General features: G+C 46.4%; 1 protein-coding gene across 2 annotated transcripts in view; it reads right to left on the bottom strand.

Moving 5' to 3' along the window:
- Window positions 1–10,145, bottom strand: part of ETV5 (ETS variant transcription factor 5) — a 62,326-nt gene extending 52,181 nt beyond the window's left edge. For both annotated transcript variants that reach the window (XM_074189551.1, XM_074189552.1), the window contains exons 1-5: window positions 10,061–10,145; window positions 7,402–7,547; window positions 7,179–7,266; window positions 7,014–7,061; window positions 6,863–6,913 (exon numbers count right to left, since the gene is read on the bottom strand). In XM_074189551.1, coding sequence (XP_074045652.1) covers window positions 6,863–6,913; window positions 7,014–7,061; window positions 7,179–7,266; window positions 7,402–7,446 — 232 coding nt within the window. In that variant the 5' untranslated portion in view covers window positions 7,447–7,547; window positions 10,061–10,145. The remainder of the gene's footprint in view (window positions 1–6,862; window positions 6,914–7,013; window positions 7,062–7,178; window positions 7,267–7,401; window positions 7,548–10,060) is intronic.
- Between the last annotated feature and the right edge of the window lie 13,657 nt (window positions 10,146–23,802).

Genomic DNA, 23,802 nt, shown 5'->3' with positions numbered 1-23,802 from the left:
TCAATCTCTATTTCACTCAAAAGAAATGTGCAGGAACCTACAGATCTGGGAGCTACCCTAAGCTTCTGTGCTCTGTGGTTTTATGAATAGTAATAATGAATCGAAATAAAAGTGATTTTTCTTTAAAAATGACTCTCCATGGCTGTTTGAAAAATTTTGAAACATGGAGAAGTGATCGTATTTCACATTTACGCAGTATTACGGTTTTTACACAGTTCTTTCTTCCAACATCTCTGGGTTGTGAACATAGCCATTACCGGAATTTTTGCAGATGGAGAAAACTGAGGCTCACTGATCATACAGCTGGTGAGCTAGCATCAAACCCAGGTATCCCCACATCCCCAGATTTCCTTCCCTGATCCTTTGCTGTGGGGCATAGGCCAGATGACCCTGGGCTTTGAAGGATGTTGGTAGAACACACTCTGGCAGGGTCTATAGAGCTAGAAAGGCTCCAGGTGGAGGTCCATCTTGGGTTGGGAATTTAGGAGCCACCCAAGTGGAGAGGAACTCATCCCAAGAAAAGAGCCACAGCAGTAACGAAACTGTTGTGTTGACACATGGAAGGGCTGCCATCTGACTCAGTAGAGGGAATACCCATACCTAGGAAATCATGGGTATTTTGATGTATTCCATTTATTAGACAAAATTTCCTTATTCTCTAAGTGTAAAAATGTTAGATGTAAAAAGAAATTAAATAATTTCCGTAAGATTTCAGAATAAGCCAAGTTTAGAACCATTATCAAGATTTATGCCTCTTTAGTCTTACAATGCATTCTAGTCTAGGAGCTTCATATAGGTCTGTAATCAGGTACATAGAGCAACGAAGAGAACCATGGGTATCTGCACAGGCTATCTAGATCCTGTTCTCTGGCAGTCTGCAACCTAATTTTTAAAAAATTTATTTAAGGCAATGGAGTTAAGTGACTTGTCCAAGGCCACACAGCTAGGTCATTATTAAGTGTCTGAAGCCAGATTTGAACTTAGGTCCTCCTGATTCCAGGGCTGGTGCTCTTATCTACTACACTACCTGGCTGCCCCTGAACTTTAGAAAAAACAAAACAAAACATTTCCTTATCTTTCTCTGCTTAAGGTTCTTATTTCAGAGAAGAAAAGAATTTCCGAGTTGGAGAGGACATTGGAGGTCACTTAGCTCTACAATTCTTTTCTCAAAGAGAATTTCTCACATCCATAGAACCTATGAAAAGTATGGCAGTGGGTACAGCACCAATCCCTTCCAGATTTGTACAATGATGAGATTGATTTAAAAGGACTTTTCCATCGATCACACCACAATTCTATGAGAAGACCCTCAGAGACCAGGGCCTGAATGACAAGTTAATGATATTCAACAGAAATCACTTAAGTGGGGGTGGCTAGGTGGCACAGTGGACAGAGCACCAGCCCTGGAGTCAGGAGGACCTGGGTTCAAATCCGGTCTCAGACACTTAATAATGACCTAGCTGTGCGGCCTTGGGCAAGCCACCAAACCCCATTTGCCTTGCAAAAACATAAAAAAAAAATCTATAGGAAATATTAACACCGAGCTGGACCACAAATTTCTAGTTTAACAGTAGAACTAGATTTCTTGGATTTAGGTGGGAAAGTGCCAGGGGTAACACAGAAGGGGGTTTTTAGAGGTATTTATAAGAATTAAAGTTGGATTTATTTAAGCCACAGTTAAGCAGATTATGGAGAAGTATCCTATCAAGAGGCAGGGAAAAAGGCATAAAGACACATTTATCCTAACTAGTTATTATTGGAGAATGAAGATTTCTCATGTTTCCATAATAGAATGTTTCCTCATTGGTTAATTTTCTCCCTGTTTTTTGTGAGTTAATAAATGCATCGGGGTCCACAGGAAATTTAGTTGTTAGCAATGACAGGTCACAGATAAACAGTTAAAAATTCCCATCTTTCTGTAATTGCAGCCCTGATGATCCTGGGGTGAGACTTAATTGACACTATAAAATATAGCACTTATGACCAACCGCAGGCAGGTTTCATTAAACTTGAATGAGCCCCTCCCTCACCTCCAGCCAAAATCACATGATATTCCAGAAGCTGACTCCAGAGGATCAAGGAGGAGAGTGTTCAGGCTTTCAGAGAAAAGCCAGCCCCTGGGCTAGAAGCTGAGTCGGCCAGGCTAGGGTGTTTCTGTGCTGCTGCTAATGTGAACTGTAATCAAAGTCGATATGGAAAGATAATAAAGAATCCAGAGGACCACTGGGTAATTTTGAACTGCTGGTAAATAGATAGCCCTCAGTTGCCCTGCCCCAAAAAGCCCAATTCTGAGGAATGAGCTAGAGAAGGGCGCATTATAGGCGAACATTTTCATGTTTATTCGTGGCAAAATTCTAGAATAGATTATTTGTCTACATGTCTATATGACTTACCCAGAGTCATTAATGATAAGGCCCATTTCCTTTTTGAAGAGAGCTTGTCAATTGACCAGAGACCTATAGTGAGCAAAGCTACCCAGTTTTGGGGAAAGCACCATATGATTAAGGTGGCCAAAACAGAGAAATGTGAGCTAGGGACTAGGTCAGTGAGCAGATTGCTGAAAGACCAAACTCCTGAAATGATCATTTAGGGCTCAACTCAGGGACTTGGTCATCCAGAGTCAACCTAGCATCCTAGGATGGTTTCCAAAAAATCTCAGCTACAGTGACCGCCTTAACTGTTTATTCTCAGCCATTCCAGTCCATCTCCTCCCTCTGAGCCTTTGCCTAGGCTGCTTCCCATGCCCCAAATTCTTTCTTTCCTTACCTCTTGGGACCCATGGCTCTTAAGTCTCAGTTCAAATATCACACACACAAAGATGCCTTTCAATATTTTTCTAGTGTTCCCCCTCTCTCTGGGAAAGAATTTTACAAAGCACCTTCCAGATGTCACTGGGCTAAATCCTAGGTGTGCAAATAAGAAAAAGATAGCCCCTATCCCCTAGGAGCTTCTGGTCTGACGAGGAAGGCGATAATAATATTTATTGACTAATGACTTTTAATTTTGCATATAGTTTGCATTTACCTCTCTGAGTCTGTATTGGTCTCTTCTACCCCTGGAAGGGAGGGGTTGGTTCATCTTTTTTCCTTTGTATCCTCAGTGTAGCCATAGTAGACACATAATAAATGGGCTAAAACAATCTGAAACTGAATATTCTTACAGAGAGGGGAGTCGAGTGGGAAACCATAGAGAGTTCTGTCCTTCAGTCTCTCCTGTTCCCAGCCACCCTGGATCTAACTGAAAGAAGATGGTGTGCTTATCAAATCTAGAGAAGATGGAAAGGACAGCTAATATGTTGGATTTGGGGAGCTGAGAGCATCTCAGTAGGCCAGAATGATGGGCCAAATATAATGAAAGGAAGTAGGGATTAATCCACAGTTTTATATACTTAGATTCAAAATATCAGTTGTACAAATAGAATATGGGAGAGATATCACAAGAAATATGTTCATTTCAAAAAAGATCTGTGGGATTCTGCAGACTGCAATACAAATTTAGAACCTAAATAGGGATTCTTTTCTTTTTTTTTAGGTTTTTGCAAGGCAAATGGGGTTAAGTGGCTTGCCCAAGGCCACACAGCTAGGTAATTATTTAGTGTTTGAGACTGGATTTGAACCCAGGTACTCCTGACTCCAGGGCTGGTGCTTTATCCACTGCGCCACCTAGCCACCCCTAAATAGGGATTCTTAAACTGAGGTCTATAAATTTGATTTTTTTAAAAAAAATTCTGATTTCAATACAATAGTTTTCCTTGGTAATCCTATGTATTTTACTTTATCCATTCTAAAACATGAGATTTCACCAGACTACTTCAAGAGGTCCGTGACCCAAAAAGATTAAGAACCCCTGATCGGGGGGGGGGGGGGAGGTCCCAGTACCACTGCCCAGGTCAGATCCCATCTCTAGCACTGTGTCTAAATGAACACACTGTCAGGCTGGAGTACAAATGGGATGGTGAGGAGACCAGGCCAAATAAGGAACAGAAACTGGGGCATGAAGACAAGATTTGGGGCTGGGATGTAGACACAGACCCCATCACTGTCCTCCCTGATTCTCTCTAGCCCCAGAGAACCCCACTTGGGACCAATGACTGAAAATGATAGGGAAATCCATTTTTAGTGTAGCAAAAGAATAAATACTTGGTCATTAGTGGATGGACTACAAATGGATGGACTGCTCGAGTTTCCAACCAGAGGAGACCACGGAAAAGAGGCTAAAGTGATCACTTCTGGAGAAGGTTAAAAGCAGATTTATGTTTTAGAGGGGTCAGGTCAACCTTAAAGGCTTCCTTCAGCTCTATGATTTTATTAAAAGGGTTATCTAAGGCCCAACCATAAGCATCATCCTCAATAAACTCAGAGACTATTCTATTAAAAACTAAAGAGAAAATCAGACAATTCGAAATCCACATAAAATACTTAATTTATGACAAAGTTGTCAGCAAAGCTCCTGCATTTTAACTAAGTTGTCTAAATGATCAAAATCTACTTTTCTAAAGAATCAAAACCAATCGACTTCATTGTAATGTTGTTTGTTTACTTAAATCTGATTCCCCGTGACCCCGGGTGATGCTTTCTCGGCAAAGATCCTCAAGCGGCCAGCTATTTCCTTCTCCAGCTCATTTTACAGATGAAGAAACTGAGGCCAATAGGGCAAAGTGACTCACCCAGGGTCACACAACTAATGAGTGTCTGAAGTCAGATTTGAACTCAAGGAGATGTATCTTGACTCCAGGTTAGGAACTCGGACCGCTGCAGTGCCACCTAGCTTCCTTTCACTGTCATATAAACTCATCAACATTTCTCAAATAAAATTGGAGGTGTGCTAGTAACTATCTGAAAACCTATTTCCTTATGCTCCCAAATATGAAGTGAATTCAAAGCCAGTCCTCTCACTTCTCCCAATAACTCTTTAGGTTAAACAGAAACACAGTGTCAGGAAGGCATTTCAAAGAACTTCTGCCAAAAATAAAATAAAATAAAATAAAGCCGCCTCCCACACAGTCGGCAGTTTGGAAGGGCTGGGCCACATCGCCAACACAGAACAAAGTTGGACTACAAATCCCCTGCCTTTCATCTTGAAGAAAACAGAAAATTGGAGTTGTCTTTAGCCATTCCGTGGCAAACTTCCCAATCAAAGAGCAATAATTAACACGTAGTTATTTTAATAGAGCAAGCTGTGACCAGGCTGAGGAAGCCATTCACCTATGGGCTCACTTTGCTTCCTTTTCAAGTTTTGTGGCAAGGTGCCTTGGAGATGAGGCCTGTTATTAAAGGAGGCTGCACTGGTCCCTCTGTTCTAACAATTAGTGGTTCAGACTATCCCTCCTGAGGGCAAGCTCCAGAGGCTGCCTCTGGGTGAGAAGTGTGTAGACACACGCGCCCACACACACTCACACGCATACACATACACTCACACGCATACACACAGACACTCTCACTCTCTCTCCCTCATTCAGAAATGATCCCAAACTGTGAACAGCTTGAACAGTTTCCTGGATGCAAAGAGAGACATGGTACCCCTGCCTGGCTCAGGTGTTTGCTATCATCCACAATGACTAAGAGCCATGATTTTCTCCATGATGCAACTCTCTCGAGGGGCACCATTTTCTTCCATTTTCTCTTTGCCGAGCTCACTTGCTGGTGACTAATGCTCTCTGAAGCAGCTCTGCCCTGCTCAGATTTCATCAGCAAGCCCTGTCCTTGACGGCCTCTTGGCCCATAAAAGCTCCCAAACCTGTTGAGGGAAGCACTGCAAGATGATGGCCAAACGACCCATCTCATTGTGGACCCCAGGAGCCGCTTTGTGTTTGCCCCATTACATTTTATTGCCCCTGAAGCAATGAGCAATTACTGTTCATTTTAAGGGGAAAAAACTGCCTGCAAATGAGAAAATTGGAATCCCCTGGATTTGACAGAGCGAGGGCAGCCGGGTTGGAAGCAAATGACCTATCAATGTTCGGTCAAGCATCACGGCACTCATCCTTCTTTAATTTCAAAGGAGAAACAAGACCTGGTGGACTTTATAATCACAAAATGAAACACTGATTACCTGTGATCCATCATTAACCAGAAATTGGGGGGGTAGGGAAAGAGCAGACAATTGTCAGAGAAAGTCATGCCTAGAAAATGAACTCGGAGCAGAGATTCAATAACCCCCCAAACTGGCAGCTGATGTCCTTGAACCCGAACCTGTAGGTCTCAATCTACATTACCGGCTACCAGAAATCAAAAGAGGTTCACCAAGGCCTGGAGGCCCATACTACAAGATCCTCCAATGATTACAGCGCCTGTCTCCAGAGTATTCATCTTAGAAATCGCTTCAATATGATTACCTTTAAGTAAAACTCCTTTGAAATTCTGTTGCAGGAACTCTGCCAGGATCACAAACCTTCACTTCCCTAGTGGTGAATCTCACTCAACTGAGCTGGCTAAGTTGATCCTCAGACAACACATCTGGAATGGATCCCTGGATCCATCCTCAGAGCCCTCCTTCCTTCCCAAGCCCGGAGAGCCTGAACCGGTCTGGAGCAGCCTTCGGGAATGCATTTGGCCGCCACATTACGATGCAGCATCGGCGTACGTCTAGGGTGGTAGTTTCGGTTAGCAACAAAACCATAAGTGTTGTCTGTGTTACGCAAAAAGAAAAATCAACCTTCCCCTTCCCCAAACATTCCGTTGTTTTGCTTTTTTTTGACTAGAGATTCTGGCAGGAGCTGAACTAAGTGCTATGAAAATCCATCCAAAATGAATGGTGCTTTGTCAACAGTGAAGGACTATACAAAGGTCAGAAAGGATTATTTTTTTTATCACAGAGAGTTCAGATGAGATCAAGGAACAGTAATAGCTAGAAAGGTGCTTACGGTTATCAGACTGGAAATCTGGGACAAACTGTTCATCATCAGGAACTTGTGCTGGGGGGGGAGAAAAAAGACATTTTAGGACTTTTCATTTTCTATGAAAATGTGCAGTCAAATATTCTGCATGCAAAAACTGGACAGCTGAGAAACTTGCCTTCAGCTAGCCAGGCCTCCTGGAGTTGGCTGAGATCCTGAAACAGCTCTGGAAGTGAAAGAAACAATAAAACAAAAGAAGAAGTTACAAGCTACTTGGGAAAAGGAGAAGTCTCTATGCTGTTTGATTTCAAGGATGCCATGATAACAGGCCAGGCCGCTCTACCTTCTGAATCATGAGCCAGATCTGTGTCCAAAAACTTTCTCTTTCTGTCAATCACAGGCCTTGCTCGATAGTCCTCGGGGTGAGACTTCTGAAAGAAGCAAGGTTACCCATTACAGACATAGCTTAAACATAAGGCTTCCGAGAGAGGTGGCACCATTAACTACACAGGGAGAAGGTTCCCCTTTGAAAGACTCCAAACAAACAAAAGGCCACATCAACTTACCCCTGGGACCATAAAAGGGACTTGCTGATCATAAAAACCATCCATTGTGCTTCTAATGTCTTTACTATCCCTCTGAAAGGTTTCAGCATCGAGTAATTCCTGGGTAAAGGGGGTTTGGTTGTTTTGTGGGTCTCGAAGATTTCACACTGAGAAAGAAGGGGAAAAATAGACTTTAATAAAGGGTTGGAAGCCACGGTTTCCTTCAGCTCTCAAAGAGAACATTCTCTTTCTTTAGTGACTCTCAAAGGTCACTCACAGTCACTAACTGCTGGGTTTGATTAAAAACCTCGAACATACAACATTTAACAGACAAATTCATTTTTTCCTTGGCTGATTTTAATCAAGAGGTGTGCGCTCCCCTTTCACTAAACAGGAATGGGGCGGAGAGGGGGAAGGCATAAGCATCCACGTTTCCAAAGAATTCATGGAAGGTCATCGTGAAATGGTAGCGAGGGTGTTTCGAGTGGTTATTTATAGGCAAGTAGCATCTTGACTGAGGCCAGTGAAGGAAGCAGAGAACTCCAACCTCAAGTATCCAGGGGTTGCCAAATTGAAAAGCAAATACCAAACACCCTCTCAAATGAGCATTTACCAGGAACAGTTTTTGCACCTCATTTTTCAACAACACAACGGTCTCACTTCAAGGCACTGACTTTTTGCCTTAAAAATCTACTCCAAGCCATGAGTAAGGGCGGGGGGGGGGGGGGCACACCTTTGTGATAGAAACTGCAGAGACTAGTTCAAAGAAAACTAAGCCATGATGCCACAGGAGAAACTTCTAAGGGCTTTCTTACACTTCAAAAGGTTTAGGAGTTGACAGATTTACAGAAGTAAATTGTTTATTAAGCAGGATTCTACTTCTGGTTAAGGCTCCCCCCCCAAAAAAGGGCATTCCAAAAATAAGATGGAAACTCTTTTAGAAGGAAGGTGAGGGTCAGATAGCTATCATGGTGGGGGGAAAAATAATTTTCAGAGGATGCTCTCTTTCCAGTGCATTATGGCTCATTTTTCCACACTGAAGATAGCAAAAAGTAACCAAGAAGGGGAAAGAATCTTGCTTTATTCACCCAACTATTACAAGCTCCTCGCTCCCTAAGTAAGGAAGACTGTTCCTAGTGAGTTAAAATAATCATCTTTCCAGGAGGTGAGAACCGCCGAGGAAACGTTCCTAAGTAAGGAGATCCCCCAGCCTTCCGCACTGCCCTCTCTGACTACTGGCAATCCAAGCCCAAGCGGCTATTAATATACAACAAGCCCGAGAGGAAGGACAGGAGGGAGGGGAAGGACAAAGCACAATACGCATTTCAGAACTTTGGCAAGGAAAAAAGAAAAAAGCCTCTTTCCGAAGCGGGGAAAAACTTGGAGGTTCTCCTCTCCCCTTCTCCAAAGTCTCCAAGTGCTCCAGCGAACACAAAAGCACGGGGGACATTGCTTTCCCACTTTCCATAATCTGTCAGCCTATGGTTCCAGAGTGTGAGAGCATGTGCGTGAGGGAGTGCGTGTCCCAGTGTGAGTGTGTGAGGGTCTGTGTGTGTGTGTGTCTGTGTGTCTGAGTGTGAGTATGAGTGAGTGCATGTGAGTGAGGGTCTGTGTGAGTGCGTGTGTCTGAGTGTGAGAGTGTGTGAGTATGAATGTGCATGTGTATGAGTGGGTGCGTGTGAGTGTGTGTGTGTGTGAATGTGAGTCTGTGTGAGTGTGAGTGAGTGCATGTGCAGGAGTGAGTGTGTGAGTGAGTGAGTGCATGTGCAGGAGTGAGTGCGTGTGAGAGTGTGGGTCTGAGTGTGAGTCTGTGTGAATGTGAGTGTGTGAGTGAGTGCAAGTGCATGAGTGAGTGTGTCTGTGTGTGTGTGTGAGCGTGTGAGTGTGTGGGGGCCAAGAGCGGGGGATATTTTTAGGCTTCTCATGAAATCCAGCGCAGGAGCGTCCCCGAGAAGCCCCAGAACCCCCTCCAGATCCGGGGCATCTCTCCCAGGCAGAACTTCCCGAGAATAAACTCCTTTTCCCCTTCTGGTGGCCGCGAACGGCTCGGAGCCTGGGCCGGCGGTGGGCTCTGGGCTCCCCTCCCCCCGCCGCGGCCGCCCGGCTTTTATGAATGGCAGCGCCCGCGGCGGCGGCAGGTAGAGGCTGTAACCGGATCCGCGCGCGGGGCCCCATTCACAAAACGAGCCCAGGCTCCCCATTCAGGAAAACTCCTCCGACGCGCCCCGCCCCCCACCGATCCCCCCGCGGCCGGAGGCGCGGCCCCTCCCCCTCCCGCTCACACTCGCTCACACTCACGGGGGGGGGGCGCGCTCCATTCATAAAGTCACCCACATTCAGACAAACTTGCGGCCGCGGCCGGGCCCCCTCCCACACCTCACCTGGCCCGGGCCGGGGTCCCCGCGCCCCCTGAGCTCGCGGCTGCGCCGAGGCCCCTCGGGCCCCGCGGGGCGCCCCGCGCTGGCCTCTCCCACAGTCCCGCGCCCCCCCCCCCCCGGCCCCGTCCAGCCCCGGCCGCAGCCCCCCGCGGCTCACCTGGCCCCAGCCGCGCTGCCCCCCGGGCCCAGCCCCGGCCTCGGCCCCTCCGCAGCCCCGTTACGGCCCCGGGCCCCGCGGGCCCCGCCCTCCCGGAGGCGCGGCCCCGCCCCCGCCCGCACCTGGGCGCGTGCCCGGGCCTCACCTGCGCGCGCCCCCGCCGCCGCGCGCTCCGGCCAGGGGCTCCGAGCCCGCCTCGGCCCCCGGCCCCGGCCCGGCCCGGCGCTGTCCCGAAGGCCGCCCCGCCGCCGCTCTCGGGCCGCCTCGCCGCCTGGCTCCCTCGGGCTCCGCAGCCGCCAGCCCAGCGAGCGCAGCAGCCGCCCCCGAACTGGCTGGGCCTCCGCAGCCCCCCGCCGAGCCCAGCCCGGCCCCCCGCCTCCCGCCCGTCCGCCTCTCCCATTGGCCCGCCGGCCCGCCGGCGCCCGCCCGTCAAGGCTTGTTTACCCCTCCGGCGGGCCAACGGCGCGGGCCCGGCCCGCCAGCCCCGCCGCCGATTGGCCCGGCCCCGCGCTGCGACCCGCCCCCTCAGCGGGGGAGAGGGGCCGCTTTCCATAATTTATGCACCGAGGGCCCGGGCCAATCAGCGCGCTCCGGTTTACATAATGTGGTTCGGACGTTTTTCATTCATAAAAAAACGCGACCTGAGGGAGAAGCTTCGCTGAGTCAGTGAAGCCTTTAAAGGGGCCGCGCCGAGGAAAAGAAGGGGGGGGGGACTCTAACGCAGATGGGCGGCCGAGAGCCCCGAGTCCGGGGGGGGGGGACTCTGTAAGACCCTCGATTTCAGCCGGGCCCCGGGCCGGAGAGGCAGCCCCGGGAGGGGCCCCCGGAATGAGCCCCCCGCATTGTCACCCAGGGGGGAGCCGAGCTTCTGCAGGGGTACACGACTTGTCCTGGGTCTCCCACCGAACCCCAGTCTGTAATCAATGAAGAGAGCAACCCCCCCCATACGCCCCCCCCCACGCCTCCTCTCCCAAGACCCCAAGGTCCCTCCTGGCCTCTCTCCGCTTCTTGGCGGGGTGGGGGTGGAGAGGAGCCTTTCCTATTCCCCCCCCCCCAGAGCAGGGGGGCAGGGAAGGGGGCCAGGGCTGCTCCCCGCTTCCTTTGCAGCCTGGCTTTCGTTCCCAGCTGCAGCAAACGGTGCAGAGTGATCGGAGAATGGCAGAAAGATGGAAGAATCCATCCTTACGGCCAAAAAAGAACGGGCTCGGGGCCCATTGAGAAAAGCCCGGGGAGGAGACTCCCCCACCCCGTCGCTGTCTCCCCTTAGCAGACGACTTCACAGACAGAGTGGAAGTCCTAGCCCCCCGGGAATTCGGACAGGGCTGGAAGTGAGAGCAGAGTGGGGAGTGGGGGGCCCACAGCCCTGCCTCCCACTGTTTCGATCCCCTTTTACCCGAAGCAAGCCCAAGGGAGGGAAACGGAGGGCAGAGGCCCAGCGTCAGGACCTCAGAAGTTTTATCCTCTAATGCTCCATTTCCCAGATAGCCTGGGGGGGGGGGGCGAACCCGTGGACTGGTTTCCATTCCCACCTGCAGCTTAGCTCCAGTGCGACCTTGGCTAAGTCACTTCCTCGCCTGCACCTTAGTTTGCTCCTAGGGGTCGGGCGGGGAGGGGGCGATGACGTGATGCTGAGGCCCACCGGCAGCTCGGGGGGCTTTTACTCTGACCCTAGAACCTCTGCTGGAGTCACCCCAGCAAGTCAGCCAAGCATGAATCCCTTGGAAACCAGGCTCACTAGTCAGCATTCGGGCCTCGCCGGGCTGTTTGTTTTCAACTGAAGAAGGGTGAGATGCTGCCCTTTGGGACTCGGTCCTGTACAGCTGGGGAAGGGCGGAAGGCCACCGGGGGCTGCCAAACAAATGGGCATTAAGTGCAGCGGCGGCGAGTCTTAACGCGATGTTCCTTCCAACAAGTAAACAAATCGTCCTGTTTCCCCTCCCCCAGGCCCCTCCCCAAGGGTGGGAGCCCACACAATGGTGCAGAGTAAGACTGTGTGCTATCTTCCGGCAAGAGGAGCCAACAGCCGGAGAGGGATGCTGGGGGGAGCGCTGGCTGAGATAAAGCTAGCCAGCACCCTTGGGAGAAGGAAAAGGTGAGATGGGGAAGCAAAGACGAGAGGAGCCCATACCGCTGCATCCTCAGGCTTTCCCTTCCCTGCCCATATCCGTGCCCCTTAGCATCCCTGATGCCCCCCGCCATGAGATTTTGTCCTGATTCTCCCTGCCTCGGGGTCCAGCCTTCTCCTACCCCTGCCCCTAAATTACCTTGTACGTTACTACATATGAAGTCATTTAGGACCATTTAGGACCTCCTAAAGGAGATTCAGAAGCACTCCAAGCACCGATAATAAAATGAGGAAACTGAGACCCAAAGGATTAGTGACTTGTCCAAAATTGCACACCAGAGTAGGGATTTGAACTCAGGTCCAGTGACTCCAGACACTATGAGTTTCCCTTTCATTAGGGAGCTTACATGGCATCCATCCACCAAGAATTCCAAGCTCGGATTGGTCTGATCAGCCACAGTTGGACACTGGAATTTGTCTCAAATACAGTGATATCATTTTGTTCTCCAATAATGAGGAACAAGAATCAACGAACCAGTCTGTTGTTTCTTCTGTTAGAATGTACTCTTTTTTTTTTTTTTTTTTTAGATTTTTCAAGGCAATGGGGTTCAGTGGCTTGCCCAAGGCCACACAGCTAGGTCATTATTAAGTGTCTGAGGTCGGATTTGAACTCAGGTCCTCCTGACTCCAGGGCCAGTGCTCTATCCACTGCACCACCTGGTTGCCCCTAGAATGTACTCTGCTTGAAGAGTTGATATTCTCAGCTCTTTCTCCATTTGGATTCCTGGAGGCACAATGGAAGAGCTGGGTTCAACTCCAGTCTCAGAAGCTTTCTTAGCTGTGTGATGTTGGGACAGTTACTTAACTTCTTTTCGCCCCTGGAGAAGGAAATAGCAAACTACTCAACAAAGAATCATAGTCCATTGGACTGACTTGAGCCACAACAAAAATTCTCAGCCCCCTGCCTGACACAGTAGCTGGAAGAGGATAGAAGCTTAGTGCCTACAATTAGAGATTCTATTCAAGTCAAATTTCAATCCTGCCTCCGAGTGGGCAAATCATTTAACCTCTGGAGATGACAACACCTATCTCCCAGGGTGTGTGTGTGTGTGTGTGTGTGTGTGTGTGTGTGTGTGGCAAATGTGAGATTATGGTTGTAAAACATTTTATAAACCATAAATCACTACATTTTTATATATAATTATTAATATAACTATTATTATTTTTATAATAAATATTTGATTCTCTCTCTCTCTTTTTTAATCCAGCCCCATTCATTCTGGCACTCATTGCTTTATCTCTCAAGTGTCTTAGCTTCCACCCAATCTCAGAGACTCTAGAAGCAATAAAGAAACAAAAAATTCCCACATTACATGGGCTGTGTAGGAGCCCATCTACACCATACAGGTAGGATCCACGATCTTAATGATGCAGGGAAGGTCCTGTTGGAACCATGAGGCCCTGTGTGAACTTGGGAACTGCTAGGGAGTTGTCTAAGCCACACAGAGATTAAATGATTTACCCATGGTATGAGAGGTGAAATTTGAACCCATCACTCTAGGTCAAACAAAAACAAAGTCAAAGTTGCCCCATTTTACATCTCTTGACATCTTTTCCCTGAAGCTCTTGTTCTCCCAGTTCATAAGACCTCATTAGAGTGACATGAAATGATAGTTTCACCATTCTCCCCCCCCCCCCCCCACAAGTCTCCCTCTGGGTTAATGTCTAGCCATTGCCCAGTGTCCATTGGGGATGTCCTGATTGAAGAAATAACTTTTACTTTACCAAAGCCTCGGTTTCCCTCAGTGTCAAATGAAGCAGCCACATAGGACCTCTATCTTCTCATTCTGACATTTTACCCTCTTGAGTACTCCCAGATTTGAGTCTGCTTTTCATCTCTTCTGGGGTGCCATTCTAAGTTCTAACATCTTGCATTCTATCTCCCTAGTAGGCTGGAAATAGTTTTCTATTTTGTTCTGTTAGGCAAATGTTGACGATAGCAGCATAGTGTAAGAGCTGTCTATTGGATACTCCATTGGACCTATGACTTATCAACCTCATGTTCTGGTTATTGGGAGGGAGGTGATTTCATCAGGTGACTCCCAGTGAGGAAACTCCCTCTCCCAATTATTATTATTATTATATGGCTTTATTATTTTGAAGAATTTCTGTCTAGATTTGCTCCTGACATTTGAGGATATAAGGTCTCTTTGAGTCATGAGAGTCTGTGATCTAAGGACCCTGTAAGCTCTGACATGCTGTGTTCTGAAGTCCCCCCCCCTCCAGTTACCGTTCGGTAGCCAGTGTGCTTAGGACACTATTATGGCCCTTCTTGCAAGCAGAGGATTGGTTTAGAGAACTGGATGGGACCTGGAGATCATTTAGCCCAAACCTCTTATTTTATAAATGAGGAAATCGAGACCCAGAGAGGTTAAGTGACTTGCCAAAGGTCCTACTGGTCATTCAGGTCCTTGGATGTTAAATCTAATATTGATGGGATCCTAATGTCTTGGGATTAAAGACCTAAATCTATAACAATACTTAGAGACTGTCTATCACTCCAACCCTCTCATTGTACAGATGAGGAAACTGAGGCACATCGATCGAGGTAGCTGTTCCAAGTTGCCTCTTTCAAACAGGCAAATCTTCACTATTCAACTCCTCCTTGTGATTCCTGCCCTCTCTTCCCAAATGGCTCCCAGTGACCTCTCTTTCCTCCCAATAAATGCCTTTACTTCCAGAAGATGAAGAATGAGTTCCTTTTTAAGTATTTCCTTGCCAGGCACACACTGAGCCTGAGCTCTGAAGGATATTATATAAATAAGAGATTTCTTTTGCCTTAAAAAAATGTGTGTATCACCTACTAAGAAGTTTGGAAGAGGAAACAGTAACTTCTATGTGGAACGCCATGTTCTTGCAAAGCTATAAATGTAATTTCTCTTATGTATAAGATCAGTATCGTGGGAGGTTAATGTTTAAAGCTCTCAACTCTGTATCTCATCCTATCAGAAATATTGAAATGACAGAGAAGCCTGGGAATAAACACGGGGGCATCTCTGAATGAGTGTGCGTGTGTGTGTGTGTGTGTGTGTGTGTGTGTATGTCTGTGCATGTGTGTGTATGTTTGTGCATATGTGTGGGTGTACATGTGTGTGTATGTCTGTGGGGGGTGGGGGTATCTTGTGTCTGTGTGTCTGTGTTTGTGTGTGTGTGTGTGTGTGTATGTGATTATTGTAGAATTTGGCCCAAGAATCATACAAGATTCTGCTTGTCTGAATAACCATCAGAGCTTGCATCAGTCTGGGGGGTCTGGGATATGTTGAAGCACATCTTTTTTTACGGCCATGGGTGCCAAGCCTGGAAGTTGATTCCCCCATCGGGCTATTTCTTGTACTCTCCCCCCCCCCAATTAATTTGTTTATATTTTTGTATTGGATTTTTATGTAGCATTGTTTTCCCTCAAGTAGAATATAAGCTTCCTCAGGGCCAGAGCGATTTTGATTTGGTGCCCTGAAATCATCTGAGCCTAGGTGCTGGAAACGCTTGCTGAATTAAATTCAATTGATTTCTATGTAATTCTCAGAGGAATCCCAAAATGCAGGTACCTGGCAGAGGGACAATATAGTGCAGAGGTTAGAGGGAGGCAGCATGGAACAAGGGGACAGATTTGGAGCCAGAAGATCTGAATCTGAAGTCCCCAAACACCACTTGCGAACTGTGTCCCCTTGGGCAAGTCACTTAAATCGCTCTGGGTCTGCTTTGCTCGCTGTAAAGTGAGGCGGTTGAGCATGATGACACCAAAGGTCATTTTCAGCTCCAGACTTGGAATTGGATGATCCCAGGACCTCTTCAGCTCTATCGGGGTCGGCCCTCATCCAGTGATGGGGAACTTTAAGTATTCATTGTGCACAAGAGTGTGTGAGCCGTGAAAGAGATGAAAATTGGCAAAGAACAATTTTTTGAAATTGAGATAATCTGTCTTTGTGTCCCTCCCTCGCTCTTTGTCTCTCTATCTCTGTCTTTCTGTCTCTGTATCTCTTTCTCTCCATACCTTTTAGAGTCAAAAATACCTGGGTTTGAATTCTGCCTATTTTACTTAATTTTTTTGTGACCTCTTCACCGTAAGACCTTAGTTTCCTTTCCTATAAAACTGTGGGGACTAATTTATTTCTAACATCCCTTTGAACATTAACTCTGTTAAATACAACCAAGATAAAATTAATCATCTTGGAACCATCACAAGCTCCACGTCCAAACTCTCCATCTCTCCTTCCTGTACTCTATAGAGGGGATGGATAAATGCAAAGGGTGGATGGAGAAGAGCAGAGTGGATGTAAATGAAAAAATATACATATATACATATATGAATAGATAGACAGAGAGATAGAAACACAAACATGCATAATACAGATGCTTTTATTTTTTTCCAGGCCTATTGTGGATCTGGGAACCAGGATGCCTAGTTTGTTAGAACTGTGAATAAAACAAGAGTAAATGAGTTCTGAGTGGGGACTTGAGGGATTTTCCTATGAGTAAAATCCCTGGATTTTGTGACATCTTCTATGGTGGCTCTGAGGTTATTGTCTGGTTCTGGGCCATGTTCAGAAGAGAAGAAATGAACATGATGGCGCGTTCCATCATTGTGTTCAATAAGGAAACAAAGACAATAATAATGTTTGTTCTCCGTTTTCAAAGATTACCGTGTCAGGGAGGTGACGGCGCAACCAGCACATGAATTATATTTGAGTGAGGGGGGGCTGTATCAAGCCCCCACCTCACTTTCTCCCCCAGAGCCACCTGGGTCCAGTGGCCAGATAAGAATCAGGATGACCGGAGATGGCCCTGGATGCAAGGCAATCAGGGTGAAGTGACTTGCCCAAGGTCACATAGCTAGTAAGAGCCAAGTGTCTAAGGCTGGATTCAAAGTCCTGTTTTCCAGAATCCAAGGCCAGTGTTCTATCCACTGTACCACCTAGCAGCCCTGTTAAATATGATGGAGTAGCAGAAAAAAGCAGATTCAGCTTCAGGAGATCTCGTTTTGAGGTCCAGCTCTGGCTCTTCTTTGGTTGAGTGATCCTGAGCAAGTAACTTCCCTTTTCACCTTCCTCATCCAGGAAATGAAGGGACTTGACTAACATCTCCATGAGTCCTTCCAGTTTTATCATTCTCAGATTCTGTGGTGCCTTGAGCAAGCCACCTCTATGGATCTTGATTTCCTCATCTGTGGAGAGGCAACTGAATAGTATAGGTGATTAAATACCAGGCCTGGGGTCCAGGGGACCTGAGTTCATCCAGCTTATTTGACTCAGTTTCCTCTTCTGTCACTTGAACTGGAGAAGGATATGGCAAATCACTCCAACATCTTTGTCAAGACCACATGAGATCACAAGGTTTTGGACAGTACTGAAATGACCAAACAAAAAGAAGGAGGTTGAACCAAATGATCTCCACGGCCCATTAAATGGATCCGTGAAAGACAGTGTGGTCCACTGGTACTCTGAAATTGAGGTCCAAATGCCAACTCTGATTTTCATTACCCATATGACCTTGGGCAATCATGATCTTATGAGTCCATCTCAGACTACAAGAAACCTGGAACCCCAGCATAGATGAGAACTGAGAGGTTAAAATACTGGTTCTCTATCACGGACAGCCTAAAGGAGACAGCTGGAGCTGATGGTGCGGGGGCTGGTTCTGTGGGCTGGGGCCGTGAAAGGCTGGCCTTCTCTTCAAGCCAATTGAGCCTTGGAGTGGGTAGTGTTTATGGACAAAGGAGAGAAGAGCCATGGCTAGCCAGACCCTGTAATATTCACATCCTAAGTGGCTTCATTTTCTTGGCTTCAAACAAAGTATAAACCTTTTGCTTCAGGCTCCAAGTCAGACCATCCTTTCAACACTCTTTATCCCCTCACCCACCACTGCTGGAAGCTAAACAACCACAGCTACACTCAAAATTAGCCCTGCCCTCCGCCCACATGTTCTCAGAACACTTGGTTCTAGTATAAAGACTGCACAGCAAAATGACCCCCAGGCCAGAGAGGGTAGCAGCCTAGAAGTGACCAAGGAAAGGGGCTGGGTTTGCCTGTTGTTGATAGATGAAAACACTGAGGGTCAGAGTGGCAGAGTGACACAGAACCAAGTAGCAATAGTGGGATTCAAACCTGGGTTTTCTGATTCCAGGGTCATCAGTTAGGCCCTTTTCCAGAGGAAGTTGGTGAAAATTTGGTGCAAGAAGCAGCATGGTACTTCCTCTGTGGTGATAGGACCTGGATTTACATCCATTTCTGATCTTATTAATAACCAAGGTGACCTTGGATGGGTCACTTCCCTCTCTGGGCCTCAGTTAGCCTATCTGGACTAGATAGCCTCTAGGTACCTTTCAGCCCAAGATCTCAGATCCCATGATGCTATGGTCAGGTTCTAAACCACAGCAGTGAAACAGTGAGATGAGCACAGGGCTCATTAGCTGTGAAAGTGATGCCACCCATCTAGGGGTATAGCACTTTTTTAGTGTTGTGGACTCCATTTCAGTTTGGTTAAACGTATAGACCCCCTCTTGAAGCAATGTTTTTAAAAGCATCAAATTAAATGTACAGAATTACAATGATAACCAATTATATTGAAACACAGTTATCAAAATATTTAGAAAGTTCATGGTCCCCAGGTTAAGAGCCCACAGTTTAAAGTTTCATGCTCTTTAATGTGCCCACTCTGTACTTTCTGTAGGTCCCAGTTTGTTGTCCCCTGCCCCCAATAAAGTGCTTTGAAAGAGTTTAACTCCTTTCCTGTAGAGAGAGACAAAGAGAGAGACAGATAGACAGACAGAGACAAAGAGAATCATGGGATAGAGTCCTGGGGATCATCATAATGCTTGACCTTCATTTTCAAAGAAGACCACAACACCAGGCCAGTGATACCATGACAAGCATGCATTTGAGTGGGGGGGGGGCGGCAGGGCTGGACTAAGTCCCCAGCCTCACTTTCTCCTCCAGAGCCATCTGGGTCCAGTGGCCAGACAGGGGATCAGGATGATCCAGCCTGGAGATGGTCCTGGATGCCAGGCAATCAGGGTTAAATGATTTGCCAAAGGTCACACAGCGAGTAAGTGACAAGTGTCTGAGGCTGGATTTGAACTCCCATTCTCCTGGCCAGTGCTCAATCCACTATGCCACCTAGGGAACCTCTTTCCCTGGCTGGTGTTAAATCATTAATAATGAATAATTCTTCGGGTCTAGCCTTAACTACCTGCATCTCTCACTCTTATTATACACAAGAAACATATAAGAGATTTTGTCAAATGTTGGGTAGAAATCTGATGCTATTATGTCTATCCTTCTGCCTCACCAGGCTGGTTACAGTTAAAAATGGAAAGGAATTCTAGCTGGTATAAACTGTTCTTGATGAAGTTGTGCTGACCTTTCTTTTCTCAATGCTCACAAACAATTTCTCCCTTCTTCACCATTTTTTGAACATCAAGACAATATGTAAGGTGACAGTATCACAGATTTCTTTTAGATTATAGATTAGAGCTAGAAAGGACCTTATGGGTTATCATGTCCAATCTCCTCATTTTACAGATGAAGAAACTGAGGCAGAAAGGTTTAAGTGACTTGCCTAGGTTTACCCATATATGTCTGAGACAGAACTTGAACACAGGCCTAACTAACTTGACTTGACTAACTTTAACTTGTCTTGACTAACTCCAGAGCTCTCTCTAGTCACTATACTAGTTGGAGTCAGGAAGACCTGAGTTTCAAATGTGGTCTTGGGCAAGTCACTTAACCCTGTTTGCCTCATTTTCCTCTTTTGTCACATGAACCAGAGAAGAAAATGACAAACCATTCCAGTATCTTTTTCAAGGAAACTCCTAATGGGGTCATGAAGAGTGGACACAACTGAAAGAAATGCTTGAATAACAGCATGTTTTGTTGTCTTTGAAGAGACCACTTAGAAAGACTCAGCCATCAGCTGGTTCTTTCTGTACCCTGGGAGATTCAGATCTGTTAACCTGAACTCATTATGAGCAACTATGTACCCACTGCATATCTCCTCACTGATCTTTAGTTTCTACTCCCCCGGAGCAGAAGCTACTTTTGTCCTCTCTTTTCTTATCCCAAGAACACTTTCCTGGGTGCAGAAAGCAAGGAAAGAGAGATGGCTTAGGGTTGCTTCCCCATTGTTGTCGGGTGTCATTGCCTCATCCATTCCAAGTACTCATTCTCTCCCTACTTTTTTTTTGCCCCAGTACAGCTCGAAAACAGACCCTCTTTTGTTTTTCTGTCCTTACAGTTTCTAGACATTCTCAGGCTACTTTGATCTACAGGGCTTCCTGGGGTCAGGGCAGCACCATCTTTAAAAAAATATGTAACTCCCAAGGAAAGCTACTGTAGCATTTTTATTTGTTGTTGGTTGATGAGCCAGAACCCAGTTTACACAAACTCTTTTCATTTTATACATAGAACCATAAAACCCTAGATCTAAAAGGAACCTTGGAGACCATCTAGCTCAATACTCTTATTTTGCAAATGAAGAAAATGGAGCAGGGGGCTGCCCCACATCAAGATGAAACTAGAAACCAGGCGTCCAGACCCCCCAGTCCTGCATTTGTCTGTGCCAGTGAGGATATGGGAATGTATAATCAAAATTGTTTCCTGCATGGGACAAGGTTTCCCCTAATCATCTTCTGGTTCTTGTCTTCTCTCATCCTCCTCCTCCTCCCTCTTCCCTAAGCCTGACAACACAACAGAATTACTGCTCCCATGTTGGTATCGTGGGATTGTAGATTCAAAGGTCAGCTGCTTCAGTTCTTTCAATTTTACAGATGAAAAAATTGGGGCTTAAGAGAGATGGGTGGTCAGCATCAGGTGCAGAATATAATTTCAGACCCTTTAATTCTAGGTGGTGAAGTGGATAGAGTGCCAGAGGATTAATTTTCCTGCCTCAGACACTTATTAGCTGAGTCACCTTAGACAAGTCATTTAATCCTGTTTGCCTCAGTTTCCTCACCTGTCAAAATGATCTGGAAAAGAAAATGGCAAACCACTCCAGTATCTGCCCAGAAAACCCCAAATGGGGTAATGAAGTCAGATATTAACAGAACCGACCCTTTCAGCGGACTGCTGTTAGGAGTCCCGTTTCTCAAGGCTTATGGACTTTCGGGTCTGAGGGACACCTGGAGGTGTGGATGGGTGGGTAACTGTACATCCAGCGACTTCAGTCAGGAATTCTGCTCATGGTCAGGAAAGATTAGATGAGAAGGATTTGTTTTCTGAGTGATCCTTGTGGAATCTTTTCCTGCCTGCATGTGAGTCTTAACCCCAACCTCTGCTTGGCCTGGGCAATCTTCACAGGCCCGTCTGCTTTAATCATCTCTACCATCTCTCTCTGATCCTGTTGATTCTTGTTCCATAACTAGACTACCCTAGCTTTTATTTTGATTTTCCCCCTCTTGCATCTTCATTGTAAGTCTGGAAGAAGTCCCTCACTGCCTCCTCTGACATCATTGGCCTGCTTACTAAAGATTTAAGGGACCAAATATGGGCTTTCTATCCTTCCTGCTCTTAGATGAAACCCAGTGCCAAGGCAAATAAGCCCTCATTAGGAGATCCTAGCCATGAATGCATGGATAGCCATGACTTACCTCTCTTGTAACTGCTTCATCCTCTCCAGCCCACTCAGTTGTATTTAGAATGTCCAGTAACCTCACACACCTTGCAAGTTTAAATGGTAATGGAACCATGCCTATGTTTATAGCCTTCCTCATTGCTGATGTTCTTTCCTTATCTTGAGACAATCAACTATCACCAGCACCTCTGGTTTCCAAATGGTTTCCAAGCTTTCTTGTGTGTTTTGGAGCCCAACACCACCTTCGTTCTGAACCCTGGGGGCCTTAGGAGGAAACTTAGGAATCTGAATGCCCTGAAGGTTCAGTGGGGACAAATGATGATGGTGATGGTGACGATGATGACGATGAAGGTGGTGGTGATGATGCTGATGCTGATGGTGGTGGTGGTAGTGATGTTGATGATGATGTGTTTGAAGATGAGAATCTGACATTTCTGTGTTCTCAGGTACTTCCCAGCTCTGATAGTCATGACCTAAAGCCCTATCACGTTCTGTGCTCTCTGTTCTAGGTCTCTCCCAGCTCTGACATATTTGGATAATAATAATAATAATAATAAACATATCCTAGGTCGCTGGCACTCCAATGTACAATTCAGTGGCAAAGATGGGATTGGAACTTCTCCAGAAAGAGAGTAGAATAAAAAAACCAAATCCATGAAAAAGAATGAGCATTTCTACTTAACAAAAACCAAAACCAGGAGGAAATAATAGATAGAAAAAACCTCATTCAAAATAGCTACAACAGGAATGAATGGGACATTTTGAATATTGCCATGGTCCTCACCTTGGAATGATATTTGACTGAATAAGTGAGATGGACTCCATAGTGACTAATTGATTCTAAGTCCAACATCAAATAGAAGAGGGAGGGAGGATGGGTCTTTATATCTTCATGGTGCCCTTTTTAAAGATGATTCTGGGTAATTGGATGATTGGACAGTGGATAAGAGTATCAGTCTTGGAGTCAGGAGGACCTAAGTTTAAATTTGGCCTAAGACACTTGACTCTTACTGGCTATATGACCTTGGACAAGTCCCTTAATCTTGATTGCTTCACAACCAGGGCCATTTCCAACTCGTCCTGATTCCTATCTGGCCACTGGACTCAGATGACTCTGGAAGAGAAAGTGAGACTGATGACTTAGGTCAGCCCGCCCTCCCTCCACTCAAATTCACTTCACGGTCTTGACATGCATGGCCTCATCTCTCTGAAGTCGTAGTCTTCTTCGAGAATGAAGGCAGAACAACAACTAAAGACGATTACAAATGGAATATTCTAATGCAGACTTTTGAACTCTTGAAACTCAAGTCCAGGGGAGACACGGATCAGGGTCTCTGGGTTAGAACAATTGCTGGTTAGATTGGGTGTCTTGGTGTGACTCAATAGAAAGCCCCCTGATTTTAGAGGTTGGGCAAGGTGGTCTTGCCTAGCACCAGGGCTGACCTCTCTGAATGACCCCCTTTTCTCTAGGCCTAGCCCAGATTGAATGGCTTGGCTCCACAGAAATCCCAAACAACCAGTTCTTTCCTAATGAACCCCCAACAATCCTTCCAGCTCCAGCAGATGAGACCCGAGCTCCCTGTTACTTCCCAATGGGACCTGTTTTTGGTCTGGCATTCATGATCCTCCTCCTTCCCCCTGTACCAGGGCAATCGGTCCAGTCAATCAAGATTTATTAAGCAGCCACTGAGGGTCAGACACTGTACCAAGCACTCAACCTTTGCTGCCCAATCTCATATTACTTTCCTCCCTTCCATGTACTCTGTGTTCCAGGCGAGGTAGGCGGCATTCTGTCCCCAACCTACAGGCAGAATTTTTATGCTTCTTTCTTCAGTGTGTTTCCTCATGCCTGACATGCCTTCTTTTTTCCATCTTTTCCATCTGAATAACTTCCTATCCTTTAAGGCTCAAGATAAAAACTCCCTCCTCCTTGGAAACCTTCCCTGATTCTCACCCTTGCCCTTCCACCATTTTGTAAAGATTATCCCTTTCGGTCTTCACAAAGTTCTTTCTTTTGCAACTCAATGCAATCATCACACCATATTGTGTGTTCTCCTCATTAGAGTAGGGTTTTCACCCTTCATCTAATTCATGGTCAGCTTCCTCATGGTAGGGACTGAGCCTCCCCCCTCAATAATTAGTTCCTGTCCCCCCCATCTGTATCTATTTATTTGTAAACATATTCTGTTTCCTCATCC

The sequence above is a fragment of the Macrotis lagotis genome, chromosome 5, assembly GCF_037893015.1.
Source record: "Macrotis lagotis isolate mMagLag1 chromosome 5, bilby.v1.9.chrom.fasta, whole genome shotgun sequence".
In the NCBI taxonomy this organism is placed as follows: domain Eukaryota; kingdom Metazoa; phylum Chordata; class Mammalia; order Peramelemorphia; family Peramelidae; genus Macrotis; species Macrotis lagotis.
The sequence above is the reverse complement of the archived record's forward strand: the minus strand, read 5'-3'. Positions and strand labels throughout refer to the sequence as shown.